The 24,821-nt window shown below is 43.9% G+C and overlaps 1 protein-coding gene across 1 annotated transcript in view; it reads left to right on the forward strand.

The window, feature by feature from the left end:
- The window catches only part of mtcl2 (microtubule crosslinking factor 2), a gene marked incomplete at its 5' end in the record, with an annotated part of 91,954 nt that extends 67,429 nt beyond the window's left edge, over positions 1–24,525 (forward strand). The window contains 20 exons of the mRNA XM_080470031.1: positions 983–1,150; positions 1,849–2,002; positions 2,377–2,947; positions 4,048–4,348; positions 5,347–5,580; positions 7,714–7,799; positions 10,263–10,356; positions 11,338–11,442; positions 12,355–12,585; positions 12,852–12,968; positions 13,234–13,401; positions 19,648–19,800; positions 19,947–20,063; positions 21,350–21,414; positions 21,529–21,655; positions 21,772–22,326; positions 22,770–23,031; positions 23,141–23,365; positions 23,761–24,158; positions 24,246–24,525. Coding sequence (XP_080326157.1) covers positions 983–1,150; positions 1,849–2,002; positions 2,377–2,947; positions 4,048–4,348; positions 5,347–5,580; positions 7,714–7,799; positions 10,263–10,356; positions 11,338–11,442; positions 12,355–12,585; positions 12,852–12,968; positions 13,234–13,401; positions 19,648–19,800; positions 19,947–20,063; positions 21,350–21,414; positions 21,529–21,655; positions 21,772–22,326; positions 22,770–23,031; positions 23,141–23,365; positions 23,761–24,158; positions 24,246–24,380 — 4,266 coding nt within the window. The 3' untranslated portion in view covers positions 24,381–24,525. The remainder of the gene's footprint in view (positions 1–982; positions 1,151–1,848; positions 2,003–2,376; positions 2,948–4,047; positions 4,349–5,346; positions 5,581–7,713; positions 7,800–10,262; positions 10,357–11,337; positions 11,443–12,354; positions 12,586–12,851; positions 12,969–13,233; positions 13,402–19,647; positions 19,801–19,946; positions 20,064–21,349; positions 21,415–21,528; positions 21,656–21,771; positions 22,327–22,769; positions 23,032–23,140; positions 23,366–23,760; positions 24,159–24,245) is intronic.
- Between the last annotated feature and the right edge of the window lie 296 nt (positions 24,526–24,821).

A 24,821-nucleotide genomic window follows, 5' to 3' on the forward strand; every position in this document is an offset into this window, starting at 1 on the left:
AGAAAGGCTGCGGACCCTCTCTCTGATCTCTAATTTACCGACACATTACAGTGAAGCTAAAGTCTTGGTGGACACACCCACTGATGTCACCATAAAAAGCAGTAACCTTCATAAAAACGCAGTGGGTAGTTTCCCAGGTCTGCACTAGAAAGTGTCCTATTCGGTTTTTCACAACTTCAGGCTTCGCACTGTGATCCCTGATGCCTCCCTGCAAGAGATTGCAGACACCAGAATGGGAACAACATATTTCTCTCCATTCCTTCGCTCAGATTTTGTGAACGAACACTTTGTTTAGTTTCGTTACGGGCTTTCTCATTTGTTTTCCACAACGCACGCAGTAAATCTTAACCACTGCTATTTATAACTATTATGAAATTTACATATTCAACACTTACAGTGAAAGGCCCGGGGAGGAGTTTGAGTAATGTGCTTGTGAGTCGCACTTAACTTAAATGACAAGAGTTTCACAAAACTTTACATTTTTACATATTTCCATGGAGCAGAAAAACATTTATTCATTTTTGACTTGCAAATTCTTCCAAAACTCACTCGATTTAATATTCCCTTGAGAGTGAGTGTAGTCACAGTCTAATACAGCGCTCATCAACCAATTTGCAGCCAAGACCCATTGGTGGGGTTCCCAGTAATATGCTAATTATGCTGCATGCTTCTGCTATTCAGAAGGCCTGTGCAGGATACCGGATGCTGCACATCGAGTCTCATACATGCTTTTGTTTTTTTGGTCTCTGTTCACTTCAAACTTTTTGGGTCATGCCATTCTTTCTAATGCTATACTGACACATGACTTTTATTCTTGATTCTTCCATTGATCCTGATACACTGATAATCGCCCCATGCTAATATATCATCAAGAGTTGAAAAAGCCAATAGAAATGTAATAAATGTGTGAATGGCAAGGCTCTTTGCTCCCACGTTTCATTGTCACTCCAGCCTGTCTCTTCATTCTGCCCCGTGGCTGCAGGAGGACAGTTCAGACCTGAAGTGTCAGCTCCACTTTGCCAAAGAGGAATCAGCCCTGATGTGCAAGAAGCTGACCAAGCTGGTGAAGGACAGCGAGGCCATGAAAGAGGAGCTGGCCAAGTACAGGTCGCTGTATGGAGACGTCAACGCCTCGCTCACCGTGGAGGAGGTGAGGACTGCCTGTCAGATTGTCAAAGTCAAACACTGATTAATGAGCAATTTGCCACTTACATTGTAGTGGCATGAAAGAATCAGATGTTCCCGAAACCACAGGAGAGTGATGGGCAATTTGATTTCACATCACACAGTGATCCAGCTGAGTGAAATCCATTAGTTGCGCCCACACATCTTCTTAAAGGTTTGTTGGTGGGTCAGTGCCACGTGGAACGAGTGAAAGATGCTCGTCTCACTAAAATCCTTATAATTATATAGTGAAGTCACTCACGTCATGGAAAATCCAATCACTGAGAAGAAAGAATTAGCTCCTACGAATGAAATGCTTATGGCTTGAAAATGGCGCCATTATGGTAGTTATGGTCAGTGGAAATCTTACTTTCCCACATAAAATCTAAATCCCTCTGTTTTTTTCCCCTGTGAAATCTCAACAGAGGAGTTGTTAAGAAACCAGCGTAATGAGAAACAAAACCACACAAGACCCATTTAGTTTTTCTTATTGTTCTCTCTTTGTGTTGTTTGTTTAAATGGATGTGTATAGTCTTTCTGCTACACGTAACGTAGTAAGAGTTTCTCTTTTGAAGCTGCTTTTTGAAATAATGAACATTAAAATATTTGACGGTGGTCAAACGTTCTTACCTGTAACATAAACATAACCTGTTTAGCTTCACCTCTGTCTTTGACTCCGCCCAGGTTGCCGACTCGCCCCACACCCGCGAGGCGGAGATCAGAGTCCACCTGAAGCTGGTGGAGGAGGAGGCCAACCTGTTGAGTCGGCGCATCGTGGAGCTGGAGGTGGAGAACAGGGGACTCCGAGCCGAGATGGACGACATGAAGGGGCCGCAGGGTCAGTTAGCGACATATTTAACATTCACATTTGTATCAGTAAATATTCGATTATCAAAAACTGAAATTCTAATTTCCAAACATTTTTGCTCTTCATGTTAACCTGATGATCCCAGTTTATTTCCGGCTCGGTCCCTCTCTGTTTTTAGTTTTCACTATGTGTGCGAGGGCAGTTTTCGAGTACCTCAGTCTAAAGATACACTTTTTTGGATGCTTAGTGATTCTAATTATCCGTAGATGAGGACGTGAGCGTGAGTGGTTGTCTCTATCTCCGTGTTGGAGATGAACGAGGGAATTGTTTGACACTGCTTTGATACACATGCAGTTATTTTACAAACCTTTCTGTTCTTCATTGCGTCGTCTCTTGATCCCCAGATGGTTGCCAGGAGATCTCCGGTGTCGGCGGCGGTCTTGGATCAGGACTTGGCCTCACAGGAGGAGGAATGGTACTCGGAGGAGGGGCGTCGTCCGAAAACGTCATGGAGCTCCAGAGACACCTCCAGTTTGTGGAGGAGGAGGCGGAGCTCCTGAGGAGGTCGCTGATCGAGATGGAGGAGCAGAACAAACTCCTGATGAACGAGATCAACCGCTACAAGTCCGAGCTGCCGCCGCCTGCGTCGTCGCTCTCGTCCAATTCCCTGCTGTCGCTGACGGACGGTCTCCTCAACGACAGCCCGGTGCACTCCATCCAGGACGGGGCGGTGCTCATCAGCACCGACACCCCGCCCCAGGAGGAGGAGCTGCGCTTGGCGAGGCTTCAGATCGGGGAACTGAGCGGGAAGGTGAAGAAGCTGCAGTATGAGAACCGCGTGCTTCTGTCCAACCTGCAACGCTGTGATCTGGCCTCTTACCACGGCCCTTCCTCCTCATCCTCGTCCTCCTCGTTAAGACTGGCGCTGGAGACGGACGCGGAGGCCGGAGACTCAGCGGAGTGCCTCCCCACCAGGTTTGTTGGAGCTGCTCACTGAATCATTGACACCATTCATGAACGTAATGTCAAATTGATCAAAATCTACTCTGAAGGATAGATCTTACAATCAAAAACACAAATTTAAACGTCATATTGGCATTGAACGAAAAATACTAAGATCAACTGTCAACTCTAAAAACCAAGTTGGTTCAACTTAAATCATTTGAGGACACTGAGAGGATTAAATTGTTTTAAGTTTACAAACTCAAAACAATTTAATCGTCAGTAATGATTTAATTTAACAGCAGTAAATCAAGTGCACTGTTATTAAAAAAAAAAAAACTTCACATACATAAAATTTGCAGGATAATTAAGAAAATTAAGGGCCACAATAATTCATTAACCCCCAAAAAATTTAAATCCAAATGCTCTTGAGCCATCGTTTGCTTAGGTTATATTATAATCATTGGGTATTAAGTAAACTAAAAGATAATGAGTTAATGAAACTCACTACAATTAGAGCCACAGATCTAAGTGTACTCAATTCAGTTGAGTTTTTCTTTAATTATATTAATAGAAACCAGTTACATCAACTCTTCTTCACATTTAAGTCATCACCTTTGTTAATTAAGATATTTTTCTGTGCTTTGGCTTTTACTCTAAACAACTCTGCGTGCATACTGTTAACATTTCTACACTGTTTTGCCTTTGAAGTAAATGGATTTCACCTGTATTGCGCTTTTTATTTTTACACCTTCAGCAGTTTCGAAGAGTCACTTTCACCCACACACACATTTACTAATAGTTACAGATGTCATGCAAGGTTTTGAAATCCCCCTTGGGAGCAATATGAGGTTCAATGTCTTGCTCAAGGACACTGTGGCACTGAACAGGACGAGATGGGAGGATTTAATCCTCAACCTTGTAATTTGAAGACGACCCGCTCTACCAACTATATCCCAGCCTTCCTAAAGGGATCCAGGCTGCTCCTTTGTCCCAAAAGCTGTTTCATAACATCACATAAAGTTGTAGATTTTAAATGTTGTGAGCCCTTTCAGGTCAAGATCAATGTCAAAATCTTACACGGACAAAAACTCACAAGAAGAAAAAAAAAACCCTCTGTTTTCCCTCGTCAGCCCACCCCAACGCAAAGAGCCTGTCGGGGGAGAGAACGACGCCCTGGAGATCAAAGAACAGAAAAAGAAGATGGAGGACAACGCTGACGCACCAACTTCGCTCCCCGGGTGCCTGGGGCAGAAGGACCATGATGCCTTGCTGGCCATGAGGGACCAGGCTCGCTTGGTTTCTACAGCAATCCAGCTCCTGACCTCCCCCGAGTCCAACTGCCTCTCCTCCTCCCCGTCCATCTATCACAAGGTCTGCAGCAACGAGGCAGCAGAGCCGTGCGACCTGGAGAAACCTCTGCCTCACAGCCAGGTACGAGTCCTCTGCTTGGCCTGTTCGTCCGCCGCCGACTCAATCCTCTCCAAAACAAAGAGGTGTCAGAGATAGAACAGATTAAAGTCGGCGCCTTTTGTGTGTAATTATTCAAATGAATCGCGTCTCATTGACTATGTGCAAACACAGATATGCATAATTCTGATAAAATATAGTGAATATGAAAAGTTTTATTGTATGTCTTTTCACTGTGAGACATTTTACAGCAGGCATGCAAGTAAGAGTGGTTTTAGTGTTAACCGATGTTAACAGATGTATGTAACACAATCACCAATCACGGCGCTTCAGTGGGCTTTGGCTTGTTACGTGAAAACAGTTGGGAAGCTGCTGCCCTCCTCCACAACTCAAGTAACATGACATCAGCAGAAGCCATAGACTCCAGTGTAAATCAGTTCTGTTACAATTTCAGTAAACTCCTGTTTCCTGAAGGACGAGCGGTTCAGTATCAGTAAGAAGCTCTTTCCTCCTGCCATGAATTAGCACCTGGAAACAAACATTAGTGGACCTGTTTAGGTCCTGTCTGCATGACTCAGCGGTTTTTTGCCGTCCTCACACCGACATTATTGAGCATTTTTGATCTAATTTTAGCTGAACTTGATGAACAAATCAGTCATCAAGGGCCAGTTACTTTCAGTATGCATGAAGTAATATAGTTAGTGTAATCAGTTACTAATATTTAATAGCGTGTGCATCGGCCTTCAGTGATTTCAAACGACCCATTCAGATGTTAAATAAAGAATTTGTTGTCACAATCTGTCCAAAAAAAATTGTTTAAAAGTAGCGCCAGATGTTTTCTGCTCAGTTATCTTTCATATGGAAGCAAAACCACATGAGTGATGAGCAAGATAGCCTCAATAGCAAATGTTTGATCTTCTTCCCGGCCCGAGCACTCGGCCCCCTGCAGAATCTCGTCCATCAGCTCGAGCTGACACAGCCACCGGTGGCTGACCGTGGCATCAATCCTCCTTCCTCCACAGATCTCCGAGCTGTCCGATCTGGCCGACCGTCCTCTGGTTGGCGCTCTGACCAGCCGGCTTCAGGCCCTGCACAGCCAGCTGCAGGCCTTCGTGGAGCAGGTGGACCGGCTGGGTAAACTCCCGCCGGGTGGGAGGGACGCTCCGGTGGAAGGGGCCCCCGCTCCGGCCTCGCCCTGCACCTCCATCCACTTCTCCGAAGACGGCCGCGACGGACAGAGCGGAGCAGAGGAGAAGGTATAAGACCAAAACAAACAAAAAAATACCACACTCTTCCTCTTCACTCCTCGTCACTGTTTCTTTTATTTATAATTTTAAGGCTTTTATGTTTGTTGTTTTGTAGTTTCGTTCTCTGCTGTTTTCAGTTTTTCTTTCAGTGGCTAACCATGAGTTTGGCTGACCAACACTCCCGATTCCCCTTCAAACATGCTGCTTTAGTTTCTCCTCAGAGTGAAGAGTGAATTTACACAGCTCGCTCAAATCTGACCTCACGCTCATTTTTCCTGCTTTGTCCTTCTCCCGATTCAACCTGTTAAAAAGAACATGGATCACAGTGAGAGGAAAAAAAAACCTGCTATGAAGCAGTCCGTTTTTTTCAGATTTGAGCTGCTGGTGTAAATGTCTCCACACGATGCCACTCATGTCCTCTGCATGCTGTTCAATTGCTTCCTAGCCTGGATTGAGCTGCTGCTTTGGGCCTCAAATGGAGCATATTTATTGCTTGGATGTAGTAAAGTCATTACGAATCATTTATCTATTTGTATCAATTCCACACATTTACTCAAGCTTACGTCCATTTATTGAACTGACTTGATCATTTTTGAATCTCAGATCCACAGTTTTGTTTTTTTCTGTGATTGTTGTTGGCAATACAAAATACGATTTAATGAAGTGTAGCGACACACCAATAGTGGGTAAGAAAGTAATCGGCTCTGAGTGGAGCGGAATTCGAGTATCCTCGCTGCTCAGGTAATAACACCTGGCTACGTCAAAGCATCTAAATAGATTCCTAAATTTCTTGGATCTTGAGGCCTTACTGTATTTGCACAGGCTGGGAAACTGGTGCTGTAGCTGTGATCAGTGTCATGATTGTGAGAGTTGATGTCTGAACGCAGCAGATAAGACGGTGGAAAGAAATTCCAATCGTGCTTCACAAATCACATGTCCCTTTTGAAATGCTCCACTGCGATATTCTTGGGTTGCACTCAGAGAATCGTCGGTGTTTTCAACTCTAAGAAGGTTCATAGGAAGATACATGAAGTTAAGTTACCGTATTAGAGTGTCTCCAGATCACATTACCCACATATATGAATCACCTTCACCTGTTTGGAGCACAGTGACACTCTTTCTTTAAAAACAGATTCCGTCTGTTCATTTATCATTTGTTTAAATAAATCATCCAGACTAAACATTTTTGAGTCTGACAAATCTGTGTTCCTATTCCGATCTGATCTAATTTGCCTGTTTGAAGCAATCTATCGAGAAATTTTCAATTTGAAAGTTGTAAAATTCTATTGTTAAGACTCCATTAGAGGCCAATTCTGAGTCCCAACACCCCTCCGATCTCTCCCTCCCTTCCCCTCTCCTCTCCTCCCTCTCTCCCCTCCCTTCTTTTTCTTTGCACGGGCACCATAACTGATCGACTTCTGCACTCACCTTCCCTCACTTCCTCCTCTCACATCCCGAACACCATTTTCCAACCTTCCTCTTTCGCTTCTTTTTCCTTAAACTTGCACACCTCACACCCACTTCTCTTCCCTTCTTCCCACTCGTCCTCCTCCCTGCTTCATATCGCTTTCTGCTCCCGTTTCTACTTCCTCACCTCGTCGCTCCATTCGCTGTGACCTTTCATCCTAACTTCCTCCTTCTCTTCCACCCCTTTCGTCTTTTTTCTCCTCCTCCGCCCCCCCCCCCCTCTGCCATCGCTGTTTTTTACGCCGTCTCTCTTCTGTCTTCTTCCTCATCTTCCTCTCCTCCCCCCTCAGCCATTCATTCTCCCCTCCATCCTCCTTTTCTTTCTTTTCTCCACTCTCTCATTCTCGTCTCTGACCAAGCTCTTCTTCCTCTACATCCTTTTCTTTGTCTTGTGAGGCTCATCAATCCTTTTATTTTATGTTTTTTTTTTTACCATATTTTCTTGATGTGGTCACATGGATGAACGCCATTTCGGTTGTATTGTTTTTCTTATTGTTGTGTTTGTTTGTCCTGTTTTCTATCATTTCCTGTGTTTTGTTTTTGTCCCACAACTTCTTCCTCATCTCTCCCTCTTTCCTCTATGATTCTTTTATTTTTTTGGTTTTTATTTTGGTGTTGTTGGGTGTGTTTTTTTTTGGTTTTCTTCATTAACTTGCCCATGCATGCATGCAGCAGCCTGATTATAGGGACCAATCAGAGGTGAAAGATGAAATTCAGGAGAACAGCCAATCAGATGAGGTGGAAAAGCAAGAAAACGGCCAGCTAGAACAAGAGGAGGAGGAGGAGGAGGAGGAGGAAGAGGAAGAGGGGAGAGGCGATGCAGTGGTAAGTCTCATATCAACATCATTTACACCAGGATAGATGAAACACACACATAAAAATTGCTATTCAAACAAATATGTAGGTGTCGTTTATAAAGCGCCTTAGGTACAATCTATGTATAATTTATTGCATTTTTAGCTCTTGTTGCCATTTTTAGAGATTTTTCCTCTTTTTTTTTTCTTTAATTTTCCCACTTTAGCTATTTTATGCATCTTGGCATATTTTTTCCTTATTTTCTCCCTTTTTTCTTCTTTCTTCCCTTTTATTCTTTTTTCCCTTTTCCTTCACATATTTTCCTCTTTTCTTTTTTTCTTTTTCTAAAAAAAAACCTGTAATGATTTTGGTACTTTACTTGTATTTTTAAATATACATAATTTCAGTGGTTTTAGCTATTCTATCCATTTTTTGACAATTCCAGCTATTCTGGCTGTTTTAGTTGATTTACTTTATTTAGTTCTTTTTAGCCTTGATCAGACCATTTCTGACAATCAGTGTGGTATAGAGATCTTTATTTAGAAATTATTTTCTGAAAATGTCAGGCGGTCACCACAGAGGGTGCAGACCTCTGCACAAGACACTTGCTGCCAAAACAGAATATTCTCCTAAAGTCAACTTGAGCCTAAAAATATGTTTTCAGGGCACCTTTCTCAATGCTGTCTTGGAGACGATCAAATAAAAGTCCAATCTGCTCCTTTTACAATCCAAACACAAATTGTTTATCACTGATTATTGTGGAAAAAGTTGGTGCGGTCTCTTGGCCGCTCTGCCAGTGAGCTCGTAGACAAACTGCCAACTTGACTGTCAGATAACTTGCTGAAAGGGTGAAGTGTGAGCCAAGGTGAATGATATCCAATTCTGGACCCGGGCCCGTCTCGGGAACAGATCCACAAATTATATGTCACTTTCATTAAAATCTGCAGATAGGGCATTTGGCCTCGTACATGTCGTAAACCTTACAATCCAGAATATGGTCTCGGCGTTCAGAAGTGATAAAACACAAGCATGTGACTGCTGCCTGTGATCTGCAGGAGAATTTCAATTTGAAGTAAAAATGTGGTTATTAAGTAAAAATGCTGAATGCTTTTCTCAGAAACATTCAGAGTAGGAGTTAATTTTTTCCCCCACGTCTAAATGCTTTATTGACACAATTTATTTGCACTAAGTATAAAAAAAAAGCAACATACAAAGTCACAGTGGCCCTATAATTGTATTTGAACAGCCGCTTACTTTTCCTGTAAGCTTTGTGAATGTCACCAGCTTTGTTCTGTTCAGACATAAAACCAAATTGTTTGTGTGGTTAGTTAAAGTTTCTGTTTGGCTGTACTCATGGCCTGGGAGCCAATCAGACAACATTGTATTGACAATCTGTGAAGAAAGCTTTGAAAGTCCAAAGAGTTTGTATTTTCTTCGTGGCTCTGCGTGTTCCTGCAGCGGTTATATTTGCAAATTGTAATCCCATTAAAACTGACGTATTGGCCGATTTCTGTTCTGTACAAGCAATAAACTTAGCAGAAGGACTTGACCTGCGGTTGAACCCTCAGATGGTTCGGTGGACATGACATTGAGCTGTGTTTCTATGAGTTATTCAATGTCAACATTTACCTCACTGAATCATATCTCTTTGGAGATTCAATGCTCCTACTTGCTGTGTATTCTCACATTAATCTGGACGATCCTCTCAAAGTTGTTGAAACTCTAGCTCGTGTTTAAAGTTACGTGGACCGCAGATGTGTGTGCTGTCGCTTGAAATAGCTGCGGTGGTGTCAGACTCATCGCTAGCAACACGCTCTTGTAAACAAACACAAACAAATGGTGACTTCACCGGCTGCTCCGGGGCCGACACACAGAGAGGATCTGTGTTTGGTTAACCTTCAGCTCGCGAGTGTTAATGGTAACTAAGGCTGTGTGTATCTCCGTAGGCTGAGTAGGGAAGAGGCTTCAAACGAGTGTAATGGAAAACAAACACACAGCCTGTGATGTTGTATACTCAGAATATAGCGTATAAGCTTCGTAAGCTGTAGACAGTGTAGTTTCATCAAACAAGCACTGTGGTTTCTAAGATTTGGTAGATGTGGTGAAAACACCCTCCGGTTGAGGTGTAGATCACACAAACTTCAGTTATTGACATCCGATAGGATTTTCAAAATCTTGCTGCGGAGCTAAGCTAACTACAGCCTGACTCTATTACCAAGAGCGCTGCATAAAGACTGAAACTGAGGTAAAACTGACATATGGACAGATGACGAAGTCAGATTGCTGTTCAGGATAACTCTCAACTATTAAAACACCAAGTCCCAGAAGAATATGGACGTAGAGTCATGACACTCTGGAGGATGTCGTTGTTATTGTCCATCTTCTTGTGCAGAAGAACTATTTACTACAGACGTGGTGCCCATGTGCAGTGGCAGCATGGCCGCTGTCTACGTGGAGAATGAGCTTGAGCAATTTCAGAAAGTTGCGTATTCCCACGTTTACGCTGAGACAGACAGACTCACGGTGTTTTCAAAAAGTTCTCCCTTGGAAGCCATTTCCAAAAACTTGCAATCTTCAGTGGCTTTGAGCAGCGTTGTCATGTAAACAGACTCCCAAAACACAACCACGATTTTGCGTATTTAATGGAAAACAGTGTTGTGTAAACAGGGCCCTAGACCCTAGGGATTCTCAACACTGATAACAAAACAGCTTTACTAAAAACACATTTTGGCATAATGTGAGTTGAAATGTTCGAGACATAAACATGAGAAGAACTGAACATTGTTATTGATTGTTTTCCTCTTGTGAAGAGACTCAGATCCTGATCATTTCGAGGTTAACTCTCAGACTTTAAAGTGGTGCGCTTGAACACTGGAAGTCCATTTGGAGCCGAGGTCAGAGCGGATGGTGGAGGTTGTGTGCGAGCGGTTAGGGCTCCTGGTGGAGGGTGATGGAGGGCAGAGGCCGGGTCCAGTGGAGGGTGACAGAGGACATTAATGGTACAGCGGTGGGTCGATGGATCGCACTCACTCAGCAGCCAAATGAGGCGTGTGTGTGTGTGTGTGTGTGTGTGTGTGTGTGTGTGTGTGTGTGTGTGTGTGTGTGTGTGTGTGTGTGTGTGTGTGTGTGTGTGTGTGTGTGTGTGTGTGTGTGTGTGTGTGTGTGTGTGTGTGTGTGTGTGTGTGTGTGTGTGTGTGTGTGTGTGTGTGTGTGTGTGTGTGTGTGTGTGTGTGTGTGTGTGTGTGTGCAGTAGCGTGCCACAGCTGAAGTGTGATTTAAAGGGTGTTGTAGCACAAAACTGCCATGTTATGTGCTTCCCACACTTTGCTGTTTCTGCCTTTTTCACTTTCTCACTTCTCCCCTCGTCTCTGTTCTTTTTTTTTAACCTAATTTTCCCTCTTGTCTTTTTCCTCCTTGTTCGTTTGATCCTTTTCAATCCCCTTTCTCCTTCATTGTTTTACCCGGACCTATCCTTCACTCATCTCTGTTGTTGCCCCCCTCTAGTTCACCCCGTCCTCTGACCTCCAGGAGGAGTCGGCTCAGGGAACTCGGGAGGAGCGAGAGAAAGAGAGACAGACTCAGAAAGGAATCACTCTCACACTAACGCAGGTCAGTGTGCAACTACAATATTAAATGTTATAAACCAGTGCTGCCTACTCTAATGATCTGGAGGGCTTTTATTCATCATGTATAATCTTTTATTACATTAGTATATTACTGTATAATATTTCATTTAGGCCCATATTTCCTCTATATATTATTGATTTTTCCACTGCTACTGTACATATTTTGCTTATTATGCTACTACTACAACTACTAAGCCTACTTTCTTTCTTCTGCTTCTTTTTACATATAATCAGTGTTTTACAAGCTCACAGAAACTTTATGATTGCAGAAATTGCACAGAGAAGCTGGTTCAAATCACTACTCATCATCTTGATGTCTCGTTTTCCATATTATGTTTGAATATGCTGATAAAGTAAAGAGTTTCTCTGAGTCATACACTTGGTTTAAAAGTCAAAATGTGTTGAAACTGGATGTTTCTTAATTGTTTTGGAATGAAAAGAATTGAAAAATTGAAATTGGAAAAATGAAAACGACTCAACTTCAGTTGTTAAGAAAGGAGTGTCTAAAAATCACAGCAGGTTAAACCAGGGGTGTCAAACACATTTTATTTCAGGGCCCTACTTCCGTAATAACCTTTAAAATTAAAGTTCAAAGTTTTCCTTTGTTGTGCTGCAGAGTGTACATGATGAAACTGTCTATAGTTTTGGAAAACCACACAATTGTGACGAAAATTACTACAATCTCAACATAAAACTCCTTTTATTGAGACTTTCTGGTGCAAAATACAGTGAAATATCCAGAAAAAAAACGTAATCGTTAGCTGTTGCATTATGCATGTTTTTACAAACTCACCCAGACAGCATGGCTTTGAGCATGGATTTTTGGCTCCCACAAGAAGTGAAATCTAGTATTTCCTCCGGTTGTCCCTGATTGTCCTGTTTTCTTGTATCTCAGCTGCAGGAGGAGCACCAGAAGGCCCTGCTCAGACGGGACTTCCAGCTGCAGAGTTTGGGGCTTCAGGCGCGGCTCCAGCAGAAGCTGTGGAGCCAGGAGAGGACTCTGCTGATCCAGGAGTCCCAGCACCTCAAACAGGCTCTGTTACTGCTCAGCCTCAAGCTGCGCTGCTTCCTCAAACAGTGGAGGCTCGGCTGCAAGAAGGACACAGAGTGGAAAGATGTCCTGGAGGTAGGTAGATTAAGGAGGATGAAGATGACTGTCTGTGCAAGCTGCGAGAGGCTCCTTGTGCTGCTGATATGCAGAATTCAATCAATCTAACCAGAAAAACAGTTTTTTGTATTACATCCACGTCAACATTTGATTGCAACTCAGCTTCAATCAAAAATGCATTTAAAATATGCAAAATAAAACCTGTTTTATAGTTTTATGTTGGTTGTTTTGCTCGTGAAAATGTTTAAAGTGCCGCTGCTCTGTGGTTTTTTTTTTTTTTTTAGATGAACAGCCTGAAGGACCTTTACCTCCTCCTGGAGGAGGAGAACCTGCCGAGTCCCACCCACCAGAGTGACAAGAGGGGGTCTGCAGACGAGCAGCCTCTCAGCCCAACTATCAAGGTGGGGAGAGTAACTCAACTAATCACACTTTATTAATCCCCTGTTTCTTGGATGCAGTGGGCAGCCACATTAAGGCGCTCCGGGTAGCTGAGGGGGGTCAAGGGTCTTGCGAGGGTTACTGCAATTAACTAATCCAAAACACTTTTCTCAACTGCCGTTGGTCCATCATGAATCATGTCATTATCTTTGACTTGATCACACATCACATGTTTTCCAAACATCTTGCTGCCCTGCCGCTCTTACATGGATTTCTGTCCCCCTGCAGTCGAGTGTGGTGAGCAGCACCCTGGCGGACCTGAAGGTTGCTCTGCAGGACCTGAGCGGAGAGCTCCGGCAGGAGAGGCAAGGCTCCCAGGAGCTCACGCAGCAGTTCGCAAAGGCCAAGGCATCATGGGAAGTGGAGAGGACCGAACTGAAGAGCCTCATCACGCAGGTGAGGAGAAGAATGACAAGCGGTGGAACCTTTTTATTTCCAACCCTATAAACACTAGGATGCCCCAACGCCTCATAAAATGGACGGGGCTGTTGTTTTAGGTTTCAGGAGACAGATGATTCAAGACAAGAGGAGTCATGAATGTTGCAGGAGTGCTGGCCTCCGCTGCTCCCTTTGTAAATCAGAGCAGGAGCAGGAATAACTACGAATTCGGAGAAATCATAACAAACCAGCTATGAATCGAGGAGGATTCCACCAGGTGGCCTCCATGTGACATGAAAAGGAATAATTTGTTTCAACGGCATTCAGCTGACATTTAAATTTGGTGACACCCTGAGGGAGGCGGTTCCGACTTCTCTATCCGTCAATTTGGTTTATTCGTCCCACTTTCCCTCCCTCCATCTGTCCTGTCCACAGGTGGTGAGTAAGAGTCAAGTCATTGGATACTCCTCCTCCTCCTCCTCCTCCTCCTCTTCTCCACTCTCATTGTGTCTCTGTCTGCCTCATACCAGCAGCCGAGGCGGTAATTGCATTAATTAACAACCTCTGAGATAGAACACAGCCCGCGAATTACCGCCCAGTAATTGAGCCACAGCGAGAGAAAAGATAAAAGAGAGGAGACAGAGAGTTTTCCTGGTAATGTTCAGCTATTATATAAGCCTTTCTCTGGGCTCTGATCCGCCAATGTAAATTATTTGACTGTCTAATTGTGAATTATGTTTACAATATATATGTTATATATTAAACAACGTGTCAAATAATGAGGCAAAATACTTTTTCCAACTACCTGCTGTTCAGTTTGACCAAGTTAATGACGGCTGATATCAAGGATTTCTCGATGTTTTCGTGTCCTCTAGGCACAACAAAGACCGGCAAAACGATGAAGCTGGTGTCAAATTTTTATCGGGGTTATGAGAATTTGCAAAAAGGTTTGCCTGATATGGATGAGATGACCCGAGTGTTTCAGACATAAAGCGAACTGAGGGATAAGAAAAGGAGCACTTTCAACGTAAATGAAATCTATCATATTAGTTCCACAAAGAGTGGAAATCTTCAATCTTTAAGCTCAAACTTGACAGAAGTTATAGTCTGAGCCACATTCAAAGTCATTCTCACTGTCCCAGTCGATGTACTAAGTTCAGTGTAAACCTGAACTGAAGATCATAAAAGTTACACTGAACAGTAAACATCCACGCGACAGAGATTTTTGACCCTGCCGCTACTGCAACACCAAGTACACACAGAGAGTCATTAATCACTGTCACAATCGGAGAGATTCAGCCGTTCGGTGTGAGATCATACGTCTTTGTGATCACCAATGAGGGATCCCAAAGCGCCGCAGAGAGATAAGACGCCATCCTTTTCCTCACTGTGGCGCAGCAGCGGGTTTTTATGAGGGGGAATTTATGGACAAACCTTTGTGGCTTCATCAGAGGTGAAATCACCTGGCTGTGATTTATTCTGAGCAGAGCCGATTCCTCACGACATCCACCGACATTTGAATAGCCGTGATCGCGTTTGCCTCGACTGAAAAACCACCACACACATTTACATTTGCAACAACTTAAATCTTGTTGTGTACAAATGCGGTTGCATACATGCATGCGTCCAGGTCCTGATGAATCGGCATCAACAAATATTCAGGGAAAGACGTGTTTTGGCTTCAGGCTATGATTAGAGTTAGGTTAAGTGAGGGTTATGTAAGTAGTTATTACTACTCAATACTCTCAATACTTGGGGTGAACTCTTTTCCCAGCAGGGTTTTTCCCACAATTTCTTTTTCAAAGAAATCAGGATCAAAATTAATATATGGACTAATAATTATTCTGTAAAAACACACATTTTTTGTGCCTGAATTTGTTGTAAAAACAATAAAGGGCCTAACAACTGTTCTAAACAATATATAAAGACCTTCTAGATTTCAGGTCAAAGCCTCTAACTTGCACAAAAAGACATTTTCTCGCCTCTGTAAAGCAACAGTCGGTAACAGTTCTATTTCATAATGGGACAGAGATTACGAAATCCAGTTTAGTCTGTGCAATGTGGCTCATCCTGCCACACTTTAGGAATCGCTGGTTGAGAGTAACTCTTAAAGAAATGAATGTGAGTCATTGGATTGCCCCCATAAGGCATGGAAACACAATGTGTGTATGTGTGTGTTCCGAGATGCCACAGCTGGAACCAGTCTCTCCTCTGCCAACAGTACACACTGTAAAGTATGCCATCAATTCACACGGGTGTTACTTGGGCAAAGGCACATGTGTATATACAGTGTGTGCGTGCGTGCGTGCGCAGCTGCGTTAGTGCCAACGCCTCCTGGCAGCACTCAGCAGGTCCTCCAGCTGTTGCGTCGCTGAATGAGTCGACTCAATTTCAATCGCCGTCCTCCCCTGTCAAACGTCTTTGACTGGAAATTATCTGCACCGTGCAGCTCCATAAACAAACTACCAACTGCATCCTGAAGCCTGAAAGCATGCAGGACAGCTCTCCCTCCCGTCTTTGTTTTCTTTAATCAGTCATTCATCCCAACTGTACTACATGATGCAAACACCTGCCGCCACTGTGATGAGACACCGAGCAGCTGGAAGCTCTGCTGGCTTGTCGATCGCATCTGTTCGGCTCATCAAAAGAGGATGACAAATGATACGGGAATGTACATTAGTACAAGTGCAGGTTTGACTATGTGTCGTATGTGTAAGACCTGCTTGGTTGTTTCTTCCAAAACGGCACATGGATTCCCCACGACACTCCAGCAAATCACTTTTTCTGGCTGTTTATGCAGCGAGAACTGGGTTTCCAGAGCCTTACAGTCAGCCATTTAAATTCATTATATTTAATATCTGCATGTGTTATGTAATCTTGGTGGTGTTCTTATTTATAAGCCTGGTACACTTCTGGTCTCTCAGGAGGTTTGTGGTTGTGGCTTGGCCTAGATTAGCATCTAGAGGGCTGATGCAGGGTGAAGATAAAAGATGGCATCACTTCTGTTCTTTCTTAGAAGGAAAAACCTTCTGCGGGCTATTAATAAGCCAACACAAAATCCTCTGTGTGTTTTGTTTGCATATTCACAAAATGATTTACTACATTAGTGTGTACAGTTTATTGTGGGTTTTTTCTTTTAATTTTGTGTTTTAGAAAATAAAGGGAAAAAAGGCTCCAACATCATGCATAACAAAAATGGTGGTTTTATTAACAATTGTGGTTATTTACACAGCCTATATGTTGTCCTTCTCTAGTTGAAACTTCATTATGAATATACTGGATGGTATTAACAGGCTGTGAATTAGCAAATAAACAGCTGATGAAACATTAGTTAGCACTAATTTAGTATTGAATTATTCATCATTTTCCAATGGAGACAAATTACATTGGCTGACATAATGAAATGTGAGATATTAGATTTTTATAGCAGATTTTCTAATTAATGCATTGATTTACTGTAATGATAATGAAGTTAACTTGATATCCTGCTACCATATCTCACACACACCCTACATTCCTATGAAAGCTTTCTCCAACTTTTATGAAGAATCATTTCTATCAAGAACCTCAAATAAGACAGCCACATGATGAATGTGTGAATTGTCATCTGTCAATGTAATTTGGATTGTGCTCTCATGGTTTGTTCTATATCGTTCTCTTGTTGTTGCTGTTCTGGTTTGACTTGACCTGCCTAAAAGTCCAGCCAGGAGTTTGATCGTCACTATTGCTTTGTCATTTCCTCTTGGTCAAGTTCGATTGTAGGTCACATCTCATGTCGGTTATATTTTGTGCCAATGTATGTCATCATGTATACATGGCTCAGTTGTGGTTGTATCTTTGATTGTGGCTGATTGTGGAAGCGACATGCAGTCGAACTGTCATAACCAGAGGTTGTACCCTCATTGCACAGTGTGGTTAATGTACAAGACAGATAAAATCTCTAAAAAGTCTGTAGAAAGCTTTAGTGTGTGTATGAGGTCCTATGATCATACACATGTAGATGAGCTTTGCCCCTGATTGTGCTAACTGTGCCCTGTTTTCCTGATGAGGTTTTTTGGTTTATCCTCGAGGCACTTTAGACTAAACAAGAGCAATCAGACATTTCTGACCGAGAGAAAATCTGTCATGTAGTTTGAATGTAATCTTTTAAAGCCTATAAAATGACATCCGGATCCAGATCACTTCCAAAATTGAATGGAATCGTCCATGGCCTAATATCTATCTGTGGTGAAAATATCGACAAAATCCCTGCAGTAGTTTTGACATGATCTTGCTAACAGACATACAAACAGATTCATATATGATTTTATGATGTCCTTGGCGGATTTAATAAATCTGCAAATTGATAAGTCTGATCTCTAATAATGTGCAAATAATGCATCTGGTCTTTTCTGGCCTAACGTAACCTAATTTTGTTTGGATTGAAGTTAGATTAAATGTAAATTAACATTTATTCCCTGTCCTGTTATTTTCCCATATGTAATGAAACAAGCTGCCCATTAGAGCAGAACTTAAAGTCTGTTGATGGGATTATTCAACCTAAATGAATATATCCACGGCTTTCATTTTCAAAGTTTTAACTGAGTAAACAGCACTAATTGAAGTTGCTAAATCGTGAGTGGCGAGTCGTGTAGCAGGCAGCACCAATGAGCACCAGTCATCCAATAAAAAGACAAATAACTCCCTCCTTCTTTGCGCCTCAGCAGTAAGCCTCTTTAAAACATGGGGCTCGTTAGGCGTCCATCATTAATGAGAAAATGCTGCGTTGCCATAGAAGACACGGCTGGGGGCTGAGCGTGCGTGCTTTCCACTCCGATTGGTCGCCTGGCGGCTCCATTAGCACCATATTCGGACGCCGCAGAGCCAGACAGGGAGAGGATTGATGGGTCTGGGATGTGTGGGTGCTGCTCACGTTGGTGTGTCTGCCTGTTTGTCAAACTGATGGCCCCAGTAGTGTCGACAGTGTGAACTATGAGGCTCAGATGGAGGGAGAAAAAAACCAAAAAGAAAAAACCAAGCAGAGCCGCTCATGAAAAATTCAGTCAAACCCACCTACAGACTCTGTGACAGCAGGCCAGATTCACAGAGGGGGAAGAAAAGGGCGAGAGAGCCTAAAATAGAGGGTGAGAAGGCTGTAGAGAGAGAGCAGGGGTGAGATAGAGAGAGGGTGAGAACGGATTAGAGCGAGAGAGCGACAGGAGGAGTAAACATGAAGATGCTGGGACTTCTTAGCACAAATCTCAACATTAAATGACTCCTTATTGTTTCTTCATTACAATCTCTATTATCACAAATGATTTATGTTTTTGTGCTGCAACCAAATAATCTAAAGTTGGGATTTCTAAAGTAATTCATTAGGAAATGTTGATCTTTTTACATTGGTATCATTACCTGATGACGTTTCAGTGACTATTTAAGTTTTGCATTGAACATTTTTCACCTTTCCCGAAATTGACCTTTCATACTGACTCTTTCTGAGATCACTTGTTAAAAACAAAAAATGCAAAATTAATAAACTGAACATCCTACTCATCGTTCCTATAGAGGGAAATTCTGTTTCACTGGTGGAACAAATAGAAATTGTAGTGAGGTGCGATTCTCTATCTCATCTTGTTTACAAGTCGAAGTGTCTTTGAGCAAGACACTGAACCCCTGATTGTGCCTAGTGAATGGACTGAACGCCTTGCATGGCAGCCGCCTCCATTGGTGTGTAAATGTGTGTGACTGGGTGAATGTGATTAACAGTATAAAGCACTTTGGTGGCTGCTCAAGCAGTGACACTCATTTACCATTTCTCCCATTGTCAGCTTGGTTGAGATGGATGAACAATTATGTTACGACATCTGTCTGGTCTGGAGATTTGGGATTTAACATTTGAAGAACAGCAAAGTCATTATTTTTTAGTTTGCAAATTCATTTTTAGTCTTTTTAATCAGTATACAGAAATGGTGCAATTTGCGTCTTACTTATGTACTGACTCAAATGTTAAGTTAACTTTGATAAGAATTAATTTCGCTATATAGCAACATCTTGTGCAGTTTGTGTTCACACTAAATGTTAAAAGTTCTTTTACCACTGTTGAGTTTTTTTTATCTTGAATGACATGCATGATGGTGGAGAATTGTTTGAGATATCAGGAAGTTTTCCTATAAATAATTGCAGCAAAATGTTTTTCAATTCCCGGATTATTTCAAAACCTTAATATCCCTCATATTGTGAATAAAAAAAAAACTCACAATGGTCTCTCTGTCTTTTGTCTTCCAGCTTGAGTCGAAAGCAGGCAAAGCAGCAACAGCCGTGTCCTCCACTGACGCACTGGACCCTCCAGACCTGAAGGTGGCACTAAAGAGGGAACGAGAAGAGCACCAGCATCTCTTGGCTGAGTCCTACGCGGCTGTGATGGATCTGACGAAACAGGTTAGTGACTGTAAAATGTGAGTCTGGACTGAAGTTGAATTTCAACTTGTTATGGGTTCTGGCAAGAAATGCAGAAGACCCTAAACTTAACATATCATCTCCATCTTACATGCCTCTTCTCTGACTTTTGCCTCCTGTTGTCGCAGCTTCAGATCGGAGAGAGGAACTGGGGCAGAGAGAAGCTGGAGCTGCTGGAGAGGTTCAGCCAGGAGAGAGCTCAGTGGGAGCAGAGGCTGAGGGAGGCCGCCGCTCCGCAGGGGAAGGTATGACATCCGGCGGTTTGTGAGAGAAATGTCAGAGATGGAGGAGAGATGAAGGACCGTGCTTATCTTGGGATGATATAATCTGAGTGGATGAGGCTGCATGTCTGAGATAAGGAGGACATCAAAAGTACATCAAGTCACATCAAGTCACTGGGTCAAATGTGTTTTTTTCCTGCATTCTTGCTCGTCTCTCGCAAACTTTTTCTGTCATTTTCCCCATAGAGCTTGTGATGTAGAGGGTCAAAATGACTGTGTGCCCTTTCTGTTAATGGATAGTTTGTTTGCCAGCGAGGGTTTCACACAGCAGCTGTTTGATGGTGAGCAGGCCAACATGTTTTACCCCTGAGGTTTTGGTGGAGTAAAACTGCGGTGTTTTGGGTGGTACTTTTCATCTGTACAGTCTTATTGTTGCGAGCCAACACCACAATGCCCTCACTGGTGTTTCTGCCTGGCTGCGGTCGAGCTGAGCTCGCTGGGAAAACACGGTCACATCTGCTGATTAGAAACCAGAGCAGTGTGTTTGGAGCTGCAGCAGCGGCTCAGGCTTGGATGGAGAAGGATTGCATTTGTGGTCATTATTTAAATACCACTTCTTCAGACGTATACTGTAATCCCCAGGTTGAACTCTTCAGTCATCTCTCTGTTTGCTGTAGAGTTTCCATCTCTCCCTACTTGTCTATCCTCCTTTTTTATGTTTGCTCTACGATGGACTGGTGGCCTGTTCAGGTTCACCCCGTCTTGACCCGTAGTCTTTGGAAACTTTGCAGTTGTACCTCATTATTTAAATTCACACTCATTTCAACCTTTGTCTGAGTCTCTCCACTGGAAACTGTGTCAGGATCTGTCACGCTCTGACACTCGAAAACAATACCTGCCCCACCTGTAAAGTCTCACATCTCTAACATCAGTGCATCAGAATCTGCTCCCTTGATGTTCTTTTTCCCTCCTTCCATTCTTTCCTCTGAGGGTAAATGATTTGTGGGTGCGATATTGCTCCTCGAGCGTGAAAAACACTGACTCAGCAGCAGTGCTTGTGCGTATTTGCATGCATTCTTGCCACAGATATATTACACCAGACAAAGTCGCCTCTCCCCTCCGGTTGAATTAAATGGCAAAGGGAGACAATATCAGGATGTTTGACGTCTTACAGGGTGTGAAAAAGCGTTAAAAACAGAAAAAGAAGCAATTTGTTGAGATGTTGCAGGTCATTTAAATGCAAATAAGCTGTAATAAGGATTAAGATCTTCCTCTCTTCGTGACACTCCTGCTCTTGTTTGTGCTCACAGTCGAAGCCACCAGGCAGCGAATCATCTGCAGACGTGGTTGTTGCTAATGGGACAGGCTCGCCAAGGTAACAACTAAAAACACTGGTATTTCCTCGAGTTCGACTCGTTTCTGTCTTTATTACTGTCAGAACAGATTATACCAATGGATTAACGCCTCCTTTCTTCTTATTTGTGAAAAGGGTGAAATCCACGTTAGAGCTGGACGGCTCTGAGGTCAATGGAACAGCCAATCAGGAGGAGAAGCCACTTTCTTCAATCCCGCCTTTTTTCATCGCCAAGAAAAACTGGACCTACCTGAACAATGAGGTACAAAGCTTAAAGATTTCAGTCATGTTGTGTTGTATTGAAGCCAGACAGATTTATTTCCTCACTAAATGCATCACTATGTGTCATGGCCTTCTGTTTGGTGTCTCTTGGCTCAGGCCCCGGAGCTCGGGGACACGTGTAAAACCTGGGATGGTCCCAGTGGCTCCTGCAGCAGCTTGCTGGGCTCACAGCTGGACCTGGAGTCAGTGCAAAGGAGCTACACTGCTCCGGACCGCACCGGCATCAGGATCTACTACAGCCCTCCTGCTGTGCGACGCATGGAGCACCGGAGGAGGAGCCAGGAGGCCAAAGAGCCTCAGCACAGCCAGAACGGCGGCTCCGAGGCAGACGGTCAGCACCAGCAGCCTCCATCGTCCTGCTACTCTTCGTCCTATGAGCAGTGGCTGAGCTCGCTGTCCAAGCAGCACCGGGAGCTCCTGGAGAGCCGGAGCATCACCAGCTCCACGCCCAGTGTCATCAACAGCAGCGTGAGCAGCTCAGCTAACAGTGTTGTCGAGGGGTTGACGTCCTCTCCTGCTTTCCACGGGCTGGAGATCGGGGAGATATCGGCCAACTTAAGCGATGACATGAAGGAGATGACCAACTGCGTCCGTCAGGCCATCCGCTCGTCTTCTCTGGAGAGGAAATCCAGCAAGGAACCCGGCAGTCAGGTGAGGCTTCTTCATCCTGTCGAGTTATTCCATTGGTGGTTTTGTTCCCTATAAGGTTCCGTTTATTTTGGGAAACTGAAACATTTTTTCACCCATAAGCACATTTCTACCTTTTGACTTTTCACAAAAAAAACAGCTATTCTTATTAGTAATAGTTTAGTTAACAAGTTTAACCAGTATAATTAGAGCTAATATATGAAGAGAACGTGCAGGATGTGACAGTGTTGTGAGTATTGTGATAACAATATGATTGCGATCTGTTTAATTTCGCAATTACGGTAAAAGTTTGTTGTGCAGCCACGGCGTCGATTTTTAGATGCGGTGATACAGAAGAAGAACACATTTTTTTGTTTGTGTCTCTGTTATTAATTTAAATGAGTCTTCATTGTACCATATTCATCTATAAATATATAATATTATCTCTAAAATGTAATGTCTTCCAGATGGTGGGTGTGTCTACCAGGTCCACACAGACTGCAGCCCAGTGCGTTAGCATCGGGCTTCAAACCGACAACCTTCCCAGCAGCAGGGCAGGGTTACACTCTAAAGCCTGGTCACCTCGTCCATCGTCCACCACCTCGTCGTTGGCGTCGGCCCGAACTCGGCAGATTTCAACATCGCTGGATAAAGTTCACAGCCGCATCGACAGGCCGTGCTGCTCGCCCAAGTACGGATCACCGAAGCTGCAACGCAGAGTCTCTTCAGGTGGTGTTTTTGTCTTAATTCCTTCTATTTGAACACATTAAACCACTCTGTAATTCTTGAGTCTGTACTGTGACTTCCTTGGTGAGATAACTATCTGTTTCCTCTGCAGGCTCCACCTCCAGGTTGGACGGGGCGTCATCCTCCTCCTCCAGGGACCGCAGCCTGTGGAGCCTCCAGCAGAGATCCATGGGTGGAGGAGGAGGCTCGGCCTGGGCTCGTTCCACCACCACCAGGGACAGCCCCGTGCTGAACGGCCTCACCGACGGCCTCTCAAGCCTCTTCAGCGTGGTGGAACACTCTGGAAGCACAGAGTCGCTCTGGAGGAGCGACATAGGTGAGATACTGGACGATTAATACGTCATCTTAATGAATCACTGGAATTAGGACATTCATCGTATCTGGAACTGAACTCCCTCATCTTCTTTTGAACATGTGGTCAGGAAACTTATAAAAATGATTTAATGCATGGAGGAAAACTAAACTGCGCACTGAATATACTAAAACAATGAGCTTCCAGAGCTGTGGAAGGTAAAAGAATCTTTTAAGAATAATAAATTGATGAACAATCTCTTATTCTTCGTTCCCCACAGTTTATACAAACATCCTGAACTTCCTTTACGGCCCGTTTACGTTTGCTTTCCTGTTGATTCTATTTTTAAATGCCATCAGCTTGGTTAAGGCTCGGTCCGTGCTGTGTGTTGTAATCCTATTTAATCTGTTTATCATCAGGGCCCAGTCAGACTGCCAGCCCAGCCCGGCAGCCCCCTGCGGGGAAACCCTCCGTAGTAACGGTGAGTGGCGCCGACGCAGGCTCTCAGCGGTACGGAGGCCTCGTGCAGGAGTTCTTCAGAAACGTCTGCAGCAGCCGCGGCCTGGCAGCGGTCGCCCTGCCTGGCGAGAGGCCGCAGAGGGACTCCCTCGGAGGTCTGGCTGGTCTGAGCAGCATTGATGAACCCAAACCGGAGTGCGTGTCAGTCGGGGTCGGAGGTCTCGGCGTGCTGGCCAATCTGGGCGGATGCAACGACAACGTGACCAGAATTGTTAACAAGAGGTTCATGAGGCAGACCGCCGGGGAGGAGATGGTCAGTATCATGGGAGGAGGGAAGGAATCGGGATCTGGGACAGAGGTGAGGCGAAAAAGAAACTGCTGGACTTTGTTGAAAATGGTCTGAAACTCTCAAATATGGTATCAAAGACGTGTTTTTATTTCCCAGGATGCACCTTGTGACTGCGCCACCCAGTCTCCCTGCTTCGCCCGACCATCGAGGCCGGCAGTGCGCCACTGCAAGCACCGCCCGCAAGAGGCTCCGACAACAGTGGAGGAGAAGGTGGAATCCAGCAATGAGTGACCACACTCCCACTGCCTCGAGCAAACACACACACACACTCACATGAAGCAATACTGATTAATTAACAAACACTACTGCCATGTACAACACACGCACACACACACACACACACACACACACACACACACACACACACACACACACACACACACACACACACACACCAAATGTACAGATGCACCAAGAACCTGCCACACGGACACACTGCCAAACGCAACACACACACACTGATAGCACACCGCACAGACTGCCCCACAAACCTACTACTGCCACAAGCACACACTTGTTAACACACTCACACACACACACACACACACACACACACACACACACACACACACACACACACACACACACAGCACCCAGGCAATAGCACTGTTTTTTCGGACTGTAAAAACCTGATGCCAAGGACAGGAAGGACTGCGACTCCAACCAAGATCC

The sequence above is a fragment of the Lipophrys pholis genome (genome assembly GCF_963383615.2).
Source record: "Lipophrys pholis genome assembly, chromosome: 8".
Classification (NCBI taxonomy): Eukaryota; Metazoa; Chordata; class Actinopteri; order Blenniiformes; family Blenniidae; genus Lipophrys; species Lipophrys pholis.